The sequence below is a fragment of the Heterodontus francisci genome, chromosome 39, assembly GCF_036365525.1.
Source record: "Heterodontus francisci isolate sHetFra1 chromosome 39, sHetFra1.hap1, whole genome shotgun sequence".
Lineage (NCBI taxonomy): Eukaryota > Metazoa > Chordata > Chondrichthyes > Heterodontiformes > Heterodontidae > Heterodontus > Heterodontus francisci.
In genome coordinates, this window is record NC_090409.1 from 39616696 (window position 1) to 39629947 (window position 13252).

A 13252-nucleotide genomic window follows, 5' to 3' on the forward strand; every position below is an offset into this window, starting at 1 on the left:
GTGTTGAGGAACAAGTCTGCATCCCTGATAATGAGTTACTCTGTCAACCTCCTGATTGATTAAATGCTGGGTCAGAGGGGTTTGATCTGGTTAGGCCCCATCTGGAGTCACTGTGTTCAGTCTGGGCACCGCCCCTCAGGATGGATATATTTCCCGTGGAGAGGGTGCAGTGCAGATTCAGCAGAATGATACTGGAGTGAAAAGGGTTAAATTACAAGGACAGGTTGCACAGATGAGGCTTGTATTCCCTTTTCTATCAAAAATTAAAAGGTGATCTAATCGCTGTGTTTAAGGTAATTAAAGGATTTGACAGGATAAATAGGAGAGCCAACACAGATTAGATGGGCTGAACAGCCTCATTCTGAGCTGTAACTATTGTTTAATTGAGTTCTCTCCCCCTACATGCCCCATCCAGGTCAATATCCCTGAACCAACATCACTTTAAATAAAACTGATGATCTGAATCATTATCACTTTGCTGTCCATGGGATCTTGCTGTGCACAAGGTAGCTGCTGCATTTCCTACATTACAACAGTAACTACATTTGAAAAAGTACTTCCCTGATTGTGAAACACTTTGGGAATGTCCTGAGGTGGTGAAAGACGCTATATAAATGTAAACTCTTTCTTTTATAGAGAGTTTCAGAAATGCTCACACTATCAAAGCTCGACAGTCCTGTCACATCCAGTCTTGAACAGTGGGGAACAATTAAACAACAGGAGGAGGAGGCTCCATGAACATCTCCATCCTCCGTGATGGGGGAGCCCAGCACCAGTGAAAAAGACCAGGCTGAAGTGATCACAACCATCTTCAGCTGGAAGTGCCGACTGGATGATCCATCCCGGCCTCTTCCTGAGATCCCACAATCACAGATACCGTCATCAGACAATTCAATTCACTCCAGTTAGGATCAAGAGACTTCCTGCCTGTACACAGCAGCATCTCTGTTCAGGCAGTGACGGACAGAGTCATTAAACATAACAAGACTGTACATTCACTAATATTAACACTGACTTCTCTTTAATCAGAGATTAAATCAAAAATTACATATAGAAAAGTAACATTAATTATACAGAATAGAGGTACAGATATAGACAAAATCTATAGGACTCAGTTTCAATTGTAGAAAACATGTATAAAATATTTACAGTATAAATTACATATAAAAACAGTGACAATGAGGACCTGGACTGCACAGAGAGAGAGATCGGAGTCCAAGATATACAAATCATTAAAAGCTGGTGAACAGGCACAGATCCTTGAATTAATAAATATTGCTCGAGTGCAAAAGTGAGGACTTTCTGGTAAACCTTCATAAATTCACCAGTTTCAGCCTCAGCTGGAGTATTGAGTCTGGGGATCACACTTTAGGGAGGATGTCAAGGCTTTGGAGAGGAGATTTACTAGAATGGTTCCAGGGTGAGAGACTTCAGTAATAGAAACCACAGAAGGAGCCCATTCAGCCCATTGTGTCAGCACAGCCGAAAAAAACTGGCCGCCCAATATAATATGTGGAGACTGGAGAAGCCACAGGCAGTTTCAATCTGTAAAATATCTAGAAGATGGAATCTGTATATAAACAGTTACTGGCAATAATGTCGCTGCTGGTTTTGCCCAGTGGATGCTGCTGCACAGAGTTTCTGAAGCCTCTTCCCATGGTCACCACTGTGGGAGAACCATCGCTACAAGGACTGCAGTGGTTCAAGTAGAGATGGACAATAAATGGGGCCCTGCCAGTATCACCCACACTGAGAACAGGTTAATAAATTCATCAGAAACTGCCTGATGTTCCCACTGTTTGGACCGAGGCGGGAGGAGTGCACTGTTAATTCAGTCCCGCTTCTCCACCGATCACAACATATTCTTTAAGTTTTCCATTTGTTGAAACAATTCCCCAGAATAAAACACACTAACCAGGTTTCTTTACCAAACAAAATTAACAGATTATAAAACAATTCTTAACTAGTAATACAGTAAAACAATATCACAGATCAAATTTTTAAATATCCAATATTAGATTTTAAAATGTCCCCTTTACCTTAGTTCCTTCACACTCATACACTCCTATACATAAATCAGTTAACCGGAAAAAGAAAAAGAATTTAGATTAGAGCTCTGTTACAGACAAAAACACAAATAGATCACGTGTCCACCCCAAAAAGAATAGCAGATGAGACTCACTGCACCAAAGAAGCACACAGTCCAACGTCTGAGCAACTGTTACAGAATCTTCCAGAATTAGTTCTCTTCAGGCAGTGTTGAAAAGCAATTTAGCTGGCCTTGTTAAAATGCAGGAACATGACAAATTAACATGCTGAACTTCAGAGTCTTTGAGGGAATTGAGAGTAAAAGCACTGGGTTGTAGTCTTCTGTTCTTCCTTGGAATTCTTTCCTTATTTTGTCCTTCTTTGGCACTTTAGTAGCACTTGACTTTTGTCTCCTTCCAGAAGGTACCACACACACGCACTGACTGACAACCAAACAGCTTGGCAGTTCTCTGCCCACCCAGATGTTCTCTGTTGTTACTGGACTTGTCAATTTCTGCCCTTTGCCATGGCTTCTGTTCTAAGCCGAGCCCAACCAGGTGACAAACTGTTGCCAATTGGCCCTCACTGTCTTCTTGAGTGAAAAACATTTAGCTTAATTATAAATTCCTTTATTTTATTAAATAATTTTTTAAAAGTCACTTTCATAAAACCACTCGCTCATAAAGAGGATATTTTGGAAGTTACCATCTCACACAGGGAGTGATCAATGGGTTTCACAGCTGAAGTTGGTCCTGTGTGTTCCTGAGACTGGGTTTGGACACAGTGTGTATCAGTAACACTGAGATATAATGTAATATCAATCAGACAGGTTTTCTAGTAAAGGGACAACACTGTCACTGGGTGATTATCTCAAGACTCTGCTGGTCAGAGGGGTTTGTGCAGAGTGGGAAGTGATTGTTGATCCCAATCCTGAGCTCAGACTTTCCACCAGGATTCACTGGATAACCACAATACTGGGCTGATTTTCCCCTCCCTGACCCAGGCTCAGTGCAGTGTAAACTCAGTTAGTGCTGGACAGCCCCGTTCCCCAGAAGGTTTTGTTCTCCAGCTGCTCCATTCTGATGCTCAGGTGCTGTTGTGAAACATGGGACCTTGTGACCTGAACAAGTCACCCCTGTCAAAGGGACGACATTAGATGCTTCATTTTGATTGATGCTGTGATGATTTTGAACACAATTCCTGGGAGAGAAAAATCAGCAGAGTTTATGTTACATTAAAAGAATCCAACACTTTGTACAAGTGTGTAAAGGAGCTGTTCAGGAGCACAGACCAATTAAATTACACTCAACATCCTGGGCACCAATGGCAGCTGGAAAATGGGTCACAGGAGCTGCACGGTGATGGAGCACAGAGTGTAGAGGAGAGGAGGCTTATAGAGGAGGCAATGGGCAAGAGCTGGACACTCCATGGGACCTGTGCTGACCGAGGCACCAGACCAATAGAAAAATGACAACTCACCTCAACATTGGAGATTAAGAAGAATTGATGAAGATCTCGGTTAACACTGAGCTGAAGATGATGGGGATCAGATCAGACAGGAGGAGGCTGGTAATGTCCGTACTCTCCAGACTGATCCTGAATTATTGAGAGGAGCCACAGATGGACAGGATATTCCCGGATGTGATCAAACCCGACCCAGCAGTGACCAAACAGGCTGACGGAGGCAGAAATATTGTGATGGGGGAAAAGAGTCAGAGGACAGAGTTAGAGAATCTGCAATAGTTTCCCCCCCACAACTGGCAGATGGGTAAGAGATGGGCAGGGAGATGTGGATGTTGAGGGAGGCAGAGAAATGCAACGTATTTTATTGTTAGTGATCAAAACCACTGATGGTCAGGTCAAGGGATGAGAGTGGACACAGGGTATATCACAGAAGCGGAGGTAGGTGGTATTAGAGTGATGGGAGAGAATATGGAGTCAGAAGCTCAGCTCAGGGTCTGATAGGACTCCGAGGTTGTGAACAGTCTGGTTCAGCCTCAGACAGTGGCCAGGGAGGGGGATGGAGTCAGTGACTGGGGAACAGAGCAAGGATCAGAGGCTGGTGAAAAGTCAGGAGAGGGGACAAGTGGATTTTAGGTGTAGGCTGGTGAGTTGTTTGCTGCAGAGATTAGGCGAGTGTCTATTAACTGTGTGATAGAGGGAGCCGCACATTCCTGCTCTTCACCTTCAGTTCAGCAGCTAGAGGATGACAACAAGCTGGAAGTGACTGGATAATGCAGCATTGAAACATCCTACACAGCACAAAGTGTATCAGTGCACACAACATTTCCACAACACCAAATATAATAAAACAAAACTAGAATTAACAATGGGAACTGCAGATCATTCCAGAACTCACCATCTTTGTCGCTTTAGGAAAACCAGAATTATGCAAAGAAGAACAAGAATTATGCAAATAAGAACAAGAATTGCGATGACCAATCCAACTACTGCTCCAGTAGAGGGTCCAGGAGCTAAAGACAGAATGAAGCCGTTAACAGACTGGGACACACTAACAAAACTAACAGCAGAGACAGTCAGCACCTAGTGTTTCAGAACCATCCCCAGTACAAACACATCCCTGGTCAATTCTAGTCCTGGAGGAATGTGGGAGACTAAATATCAATAATCTCACACACACACACACTGCCCCACAGTCTGATAGATACATGCTTTCCAATGGAGATAACTGGACACTGACCAGCAGCAGCTTCCCTTCAATTAAACCCAACAGCCCGCTGAAATAGAGCAGGAATTTTAAACTCGTGAAAATCACAGGATTGGATGGATGCTGGTTTACATCCAGCTCCTGGAGTTCCCGGAAAGATGGGAAAAGATTTGGAAGGTGACAACACATTAAAGGATTTGGGAGGGGAAAGGGAGGTAGGAGATGGGACAGTAGTTTCCGAAGGTTAAGGGTTATTTTTTTTGAGGATCGGGATGATCTCGCCAGATTTACAGGAGAGGCAGATAACACCTGGAGACAAGCATTTACAATATCGACTAACATTACAACCAAGAGGGAAAGGTGGGTGTTCGGTAGTTTAGCAGGAACAGGATCAAGGGAACAGGAGGTGGGTCTCATGGACATGATGAGCTCAAACAGGGAATGAGTGGAAATAGGAGAGAAACCAGAGAAAGATGGGAGTTCAGGGTTAGGGCAGGATTATAGGAAGTTTGGCCAGGTGTGCTAGTGGAAGGGAGGGACAGGACAGAGGCAGCTGATCGAATGGTCTCGAACGTAGTGACAGAACAGTCCATGAGCTCCTCGCACGTATTGTTGGACTTATTACCCATTCAGTGTGAGCATATGTAAAATCTAAAAACACATGCAGTAGTTTAGAAACAGATTTACCTGGTACAGGTGTGTTCAGTACAGGTGTGTTCAGTACAGGTGTACGAGTTCGCTCCAAAGAAAACATCATGTGTTTAGTATTGTGTGTGACGGTAGACAGGCAATTGCTCACACCTGAAGATCTAATACATAGTTTACAACAAAAATGCATTTCTTTAATGTAAAAAATCCCAGCAAGAAAAGTGTTCCAACTGTAGCTAACAAAAGAAATCAAGGATTGTATTGGAGCAAAGGAAGAGGCGTATAAAGTTGCCAAAAAAATGTTAATCCTGAGGATTGGGAACATTTCAAAATTCTGCAAAGGAGGACCGGGAAGAAGTTTAAGAAAGGGAAAATAGAATACGAGAGTAAATTAGCGAGAAACATAAAAACAGACTGTAAAAGCTTCTCCAGATCTGTAAAACAGAAAAGATTAGCAAAGACAAATGTGGGTCCATTACAAACAGACTTAGGAGAATTTATAATTGGGAACAAGGGCGGCACAGTGGTTAACACTGCAGCCTCACAGCTCCAGTGACCCGGGTTCAGTCTGGGTACCGCCTGTGCAGAGTTTGCAAGCTCTCTCTCTGACCATGTGGGTTTCCTCCGGGTGCTCCGGTTTCCTTGCGGGTTAATAGGTAAATAGGCCATTGTAAAAAAAAAAATTACCCCTAGCGTAGGTAGATAGTAGGAGAATTGAGGGGATGTGAGAAGGAAAATGGGATTAATGTAAATGGGTGGTTAATGGTCAGCGCGGACTCAGTGGGCCGAAGGGTTTGTTTTGGTGCTGTATCTCTCTTTGATTCTAAGGAAATGGCAGAGAAAATAAAACAAATACTTTGTGTCTGTCTTCACAGAGGAAAATACTAAAAAGCTCCCAGAAATAATGGAGAATCAAGGGACTAGTGTCAAGAAGGAACTGCAAGATATTAATATTCATTTAAAAAAAAGTACAAGAGAAATTAGTGGGACTGAAAGTAGATAAATCCTCTGGACCTGATGATCTATATCCCAGCATGTTGAAAGAGGTGGCTGTAGAGATGGTTGATGCATTAGTGGTCATCTTTCAAAATTCTGTAGACTCTGGAATGGTTCCCGCAGACTGGAAGGTGGTAAATGTAACCCAACTGTTTAAGAAAGGAGGGAGAGAGAAAACAGGGAACTACAGACCTGTTAGCCTAGACATCAGTCATAGGGAAAATGCTAGAATCTACAATAAAGGATGTGATAACTGGACACTTTGATAATAATGGTAGGATTGGGCAGAGTCAACCTGGATTTATGAAAGGGAAGTCATGGTTTATAAACCTGTTGGAGTTTTTTTTTTGAGATGTAACTAACAGAATAGAAAAGGGAGGGAAGAGGTGGATGTGCTGTAACTGGATTTTCAGAAAGCTTCTGAAAAAGTCCCACACAAGAGGTTGGTAAACAAAATGAGAACACATGGGATTGGAGTGAATATACTGGCAGGGATTGAGAACTGGTTAACAGACAGAAAACAGAGAGTCGGAATAAATGGGTCATTTCCAGGTTGGCAGGTTGTTACAAGTGGGATACTACAAGGAACAGTGCTTGGGCCCAGCTATTCACAATCTAGATCAATGATTTGGATGTGGAGATCAATATTTTCAATTTTGCAGATGACACAAAACTAGGTGGAAGTGAGAGTTGCAAGGAGGGCATGGGACCAGCTTTATATTTCCAAAATTATTTCAAACTGAATTCAAATTCTGAAAGTGCCATGGTGGGATTTGAACTCAAGTTCTCTGGATCATTAGTCCAGGCCTCTGGATTACTAGTCTAGTAACATAACCACTGCACTACCGTACCCATAAAATCAGAGAGTAAATGCAGAATACCTGAAACAGAAACCTCTCACCTGTTACAAAGAGATGAACATCTTGATGAAAGACTGGAGTCTCCCTCTGTTGAATCTCACACCGATACTCATTCTGGTCTGACTGCCTGAGGTCAGAGATCATAACTGACCAGTTGCCTTGTTCCAGTTGATCTTTGAACAGGTTTGTTCTGTTTCTGAACTGCGGGTCTTGTAGTGTCAAATCATCGTTCCCATTGACAAAATTATGTAAAACTCCACGATTGGATATCCACCAAATTACCTGTGAATCAGAGACTGGGACATTCTCTTTGTAGATACAGGGCAGCACAACCTGCTCCCCAATGAACCCAGAAACTGGGACAGACGAGTAACCTGGAAAAGATTGAAAGTATTTATCCACAGATATAACCTCCCTGCTGGTACATTCCATCCCAAGCTTCACATGATTACACTGCGATGCTTGATTTACAAGAAGCACTGATCAGTAACTCACTGCTTTCATTTCTGTGGGAAGGTTAAAGGTCAGGCATTAAGGACCTTCAACTAAAACCAGCTTGTGCTGGATATTTGTATCCACAGAGCAGCTGGACAGCACTTTGAATCGTGTGTTTCCCATTGTACACATGCTGGGAGAACACATCAGGATATTGGTCACCCTGCCCACCTCCCCCCTTTGGGAGAACAATGACAGACTGGGGGTGCACAATGTGAGGTGGAGCTCAGGAGCAGAAAACTGACCCTGAAATGTAAAGACAGGAACAGATGGGGGAGGGGGTACCCGAGGATGTGGAAAGGGCTTTGGACAGGTTGGGGGGGGGGGGACAATGACGGACGAGTACACTGTGTCGGGGGTGAGGCAGCACCTGATGGTCTGAAAGGGGCCGAGGCAATGTGGATCCTCATCTCCCTCCACCACTAACCTGTCAGACCTTGCTCCTCACCCCAATACGGCCAGACTCTGCCCCCTCCCAGGACCCAAAACCCAATGCCCAGTCCTGATGACCCTACTCCCCATGCTCAGAGGCAATTCCCAGTTCTATTTGATCCAGGACTGTCCCAGATTCCTGATCCCAGTGCTCAGGACCCCATCCCAGTGTCACCGAGTGTTGCTCAGTGTCCAGATTCCACTGTTCACATCACAGGGGTTAATCTGAAGACATTAACTGCCTTCCTTTCAGGTCTCATGATCATTATGTGTAATGTGAACCGACTGTGTCCACTTCCTCAATGGGCCCACTCACAGTGAACACAGCACCTCAAAGCAAGATGAATTCCTGATATAATGAAGACTATTCCCCAGTAATATACACATTACTGATTTCAGTCCCAGACACCCAGACAAATGTTCTTTCCAGGAGACAGCTAACTGCACTCTGTATAAATTCACAAGGTTAGCACCATCCAGGAAGATCAATCCTGATATAATCCATGTCACCAGCAGCCCCGAGCTCTGCTGAAATGTGAGAGCAGTCACAGCGTTTACCTGAAACAGCAGCAACAGCATTTAACAGCAGCAGCAGGAGGAGGAGTTTCTGTAAGTTGGGTCCCTGCAACAAGAAAACACAGTTACCCCCCTTTACCACAGTTTCTTGCTGCTCATGTCCATTTCTGAACCGGGACAGGACACAGTCCATGGTCCCTCTCCCCATTACTGACCCCCCTCCCTCCCGGCTCTGAGACACATTGAGACCGGGAGCAGCCCTGACACAGTCCATGGTCCCTCTCCCCATTACTGACCCCCCTCCCTCCCGGCTCTGAGACACATTGAGACTGGGAGCAGCCCTAACACAGTCCATGGTCCCTCTCCCCATTACTGACCCCCCTCCCTCCCGGCTCTGAGGCACATTGAGACCGGGAGCAGCCCTAACACAGTCCATGGTCCCTCTCCCCATTACTGACCCCCCCGGTGTGAGACACTGACAATACCTGCAGCGCTTTTCCATCCATTGTCCCGATCCTGGATCACTAGCTCCTGGACACAGTAACACTGACACTGCTGCTCTGGTTGTATCTTTTCTCATTTGAATTTCCCGCGTTGATCAATCTGACCAATTGGGGACTAACATAATCATTCAGCCAATCAGGTGGCGGCACCTAAAATCTGCCCAATCAAAATGCTGCTTATTTTTAAAGAGCAATTTCTTGCTGAAGATCTCAGGGTTCCATTTTCTAGTGAATCAGTGAAATAATGAATTGGTGTTTGCTGACTGTAAATTAACATTCTGTATTGTATAAAACTTGTATAAAGATTCTCTATCTTCCATGATCTTGCCCTGTCATCAGTCCAGGACAGATATTTGAGATTCCCCTGTGTGGGATTCAGTGGGTTTAGTGTGAGGGGATCACGAGGTTCAGACCTTTCACTGGCTGAATGCCCTGGGCTGGGTTTTTATTGTGAGTGAAGGGGTCCCAGTGATGGGGGAAGGCAGCGGTTAACCCCCGCCTCAACCCTGAATTCCAGGGCAGGCAGACAATTAACCCCCTGCCATCGGGGTCTCTGTCTCTTTAAGGAGGGGGATCCGGCCACCAGGAGCTGCCAGTCAATCAGAGGGTCACCGGGAGCAGTGTTCGAGCCCTGGGTCTCAGGTCAGTGTGGTGGGCTCACTGGGACCAGTCCAGCAGCCCCCGGCGAGGGATGGAGGGGCACTCCACCCCCTCCAACCCCTCCCAACTCTCACTATTTTATTGGGCCTCCCAGCCTTTCTCCCAAGGCCCATAAAATTCAACTCTATGTGATTCTCTGTCTTCCATGATCTTGTGATTGCATTGGAGGGGGTGCAGAGGCGATTCACCAGGATGTTGCCTGGGATGGAACATTTAAGCTATGAAGAGAGGTTGGATAGGCTTGGGTTGTTTTCACTGGAGCAGAGAAGACTGAGGGGTGACCTGATCGAGGTGTACAAGATTATGAGGGACATGGACAGGGTGGATAGGGAGCAGCTGTTCCCCTTAGTTGAAGGGTCAGTTACGAGGGGTCACAAGTTTAAGGTGAGGGGCGGGAGGTTTAAGGGGGATTTGAGGAAGAACTTTTTTACCCAGAGGGTGGTGACGGTCTGGAATGCACTGCCTGGGAGGGTGGTAGAGGCAGGTTGCCTCACATCCTTTAAAAAGTACCTGGATGAGCACTTGGCACGTCATAACCTTCAAGGCCATGGGCCAAGTGCTGGCAAATGGGATTAGGTAGACAGGTCAGGTGTTTTAATGCATCAGGGCAGACTCGATGGGCCGAAGGGCCTCTTCTGCACTGTATTATTCTGTGATTCTGTGATATGTGTTAGATGATAATTTCTGAAATATCCTGTTGATGAGTGAGTGGGAACATCAGGCAGTTTCTGATGAATTTATTAACCTGTTCTCAGTGTGGGTGATACTGGCAGGGCCCCATTTATTGTCCATCTCTACTTGAACCACTGCAGTCCTTGTAGCGATGGTTCTCCCACAGTGGTGAACATGGGAAGAGGCTTCAGAAACTCTCTGTGCAGCAGCATCCACTGGGCAAAACCAGCAGCGACATTATTGCCAGTAACTGTTTATATACAGATTCCATCTTCTAGAGATTTTACAGATTGAAACTGCCTGTACACAAAAACAATGCATGAATATCCTATATATATTTAAATGCTCCTTTTCTGTATGAAATGGTTACTCCAAGCAGTGATTGGTCATATTTGTCAGGGGATGTGTAGGATGATAGACAAATAGAGCACAGATGGAGGCTTCGATTTATAAACCCAAGCACCTGTACCTCTCCACCAGCTTTTAATAAACACCCAGATCACACTGCTGGACAATTCCTCATCTCTGACTGTTTAATATACACAATTTATATTTATAAATATTTTACATCTCTTCGCACAATTAGAAATGAGGAGTTTAACCGAGTAACTCATTATTCCAACCTTCACAAATACACACAACACCCTGTGACTATATTGAATATAGTGGTTTAATTTCTTTTACACACAGAAGAGAACAAAGATGGTGAGAGTGACGTCCAGAACAAACTATTAACTATTTATTCAATTCACACTGAGAAATATTAACACTCAATAAATACAGAGTTTTATAAAAACCCTCCCATTCACAAATTAGGGAGCAGTAACACTGTGTTGGTCCGCTGTGATTTTTCTCTAATATCTGTAAAGACCTGGAGAGACATGAACTGGGTGAGGGTCTGGGGAAGGGGCTTCCACTCCCCCACTGGGGAGCTCATGTCCCTGGGCTACTGGGGTGGAAACCCCAGTCACTGTGTGGGGGGAATGGGTAATGACAGCAGCAGAGCAGACCGTGGGATCACTGCACTAACACACCACGGCCTTTGGTCTGAACCAGCACAGCAAGCTAATTGACAAGACCCTTCAGAGGTGGAGACCCTTCCCCAGCCTGGGAGAAAGATACAGGAACATGGGAATACTGTTCACACATCAAGGTAGATCAGCAGCTAAAAAATATCCCAGGGATAGACTTGTTCCTCAAACTCTCATCCTCAGGAAACAATTCTCCAAAATTCCTTTTTTTGTACATTATTTTTATGTATTAAATTATCCAATAAACATTACACACAGAAACAAATTCTTTTATGGCCAAGGCCGTCACTCCAGGCCATTCTGCAGTCGCCAGGCTCCCTCTGGTGTCACTCTGTGGCTGTAGATGGGCTATTTGACTGTGGGAGGCATCACAGCCCAGCTCCTTCCCCGAGAGAGGCGCCAAGATTTCAACAGGAGAGACAGAGATCAGGAACAGGAAATGTAGGAAGTGTATAAAACATTATATATGACAGCAGTCAGATCCATAATGATTGAATTGAAGAGATAGATATGAAGAGAGGCTGTGGGATATTTCAGTTTAATGTCAGACACTCGCCACTGTAAAGATTAGAAATAAGAATCAGCTGTGAGGCAATGTGGACTCAGCTGATATTGTGTGAGATTGCTGAGCTTTTCTATTTCTAATGCAGAGACTGTGTGAATTCTATCTGCAATCGATGCAGACACACAGGAGCAGTAGTGTGAAGCTTACACACACACACACTCGGCAGTGTGAGCCTGACACACTGGCGCCAGGAGAAGCCCTTGCCGCCAAGGGGCGGGGCCGGGGGGCGGGGCGAGAGCTGAGTGACAGACCGGCCCGGCCGCTGATTGGGAGGCTGGCTGTGACCCCGCCCCCCGGCGCGAGCAGAAGCCGTTGGAGGGAGAAGGGGTTGAAGTGAATGGAATGAGAGAATGGTGAGAGCAGAGGAGGAGGCCATTCGGCCCGTCCTGTCTGTGCTGGCTCTCTGTCAGAGCAACTCAGCTAGTCTCACTGCCCCCCCGCCTTTTCCCCCCCTAGCCCCCGCACAACTTTACTCTTCACATCATTATCCAATTCCCTTTTGAAAGCCACCATTGAATGTGCCTCCACCACACTCTCAGGCAGCGCATTCCACATCCCAAACACTCGCTGCCCAAAAAAGATCCGCCCTCCCCTCATGTCGCTACACGGTTAGTTAATGAGGTGACGAGTTAGAACTGCTTACCCGGTCAGCAGGGCCTGACTCAGGTCTTTGGAATTGGTGCCAGTGTTAATACAGGAGGTTTTTACTTACACACCAAGTGAGCAGCATGGAGGCCAGCACGATGGCGTACTGCTGCGACAGAGTACTTCACTCGGACAATTTGGTGAGTGAGGGAATTCGGCGCAGGGAGGGAAGAGGTGCTGTTCTGGTCTTTCACAAAACAAGGAGTGATCCGAGAGAGGGAGAGGGAGACAGTGAGACCAGAGAGCTGAAGTCCAGAGGCATTAATTAGATAAACAGGTAAATGATTAGTTAGTGAGTTTTAAGGCTTCTTTTTCTCTAAACTACGTCAGTGGTTTAAACATAGAACTGGGAAAGTATAAGTAGTGTATTAAGGTTATTATTTCACGTGTTAAACTACGTTATAAAATTACAAATAATCATTGATTAAAGACTTCAGTTAAATAAATAAAATAAGGCTAGTTTAAGATATAGCAGAGCAGATTGTGTGTCTGGACTGCAGAATGTGGGAGTTTGTGGACAGCGAGACTGTCCT

General features: G+C 45.2%; 1 protein-coding gene and 1 long non-coding RNA gene across 2 annotated transcripts in view; both read right to left on the reverse strand.

Annotated features, from left to right (window-relative positions):
* The window catches only part of LOC137352768 (V-set domain-containing T-cell activation inhibitor 1-like), a 51228-nt gene extending 42014 nt beyond the window's left edge, over positions 1-9214 (reverse strand). The window contains exons 1-2 of the mRNA XM_068018570.1: positions 9129-9214; positions 8686-8749 (exon numbers count right to left, since the gene is read on the reverse strand). Coding sequence (XP_067874671.1) covers positions 8686-8749; positions 9129-9149 — 85 coding nt within the window. The 5' untranslated portion in view covers positions 9150-9214. The remainder of the gene's footprint in view (positions 1-8685; positions 8750-9128) is intronic.
* Positions 1000-5439, reverse strand: LOC137352752 (uncharacterized). Its single transcript, XR_010969774.1, has 3 exons — positions 5384-5439; positions 4388-4502; positions 1000-3228 (listed from the first exon to the last, which is right to left on the reverse strand). It is a non-coding gene; the product is annotated as an uncharacterized lncRNA (long non-coding RNA).
* Positions 9215-13252: the final 4038 nt, after the last annotated feature.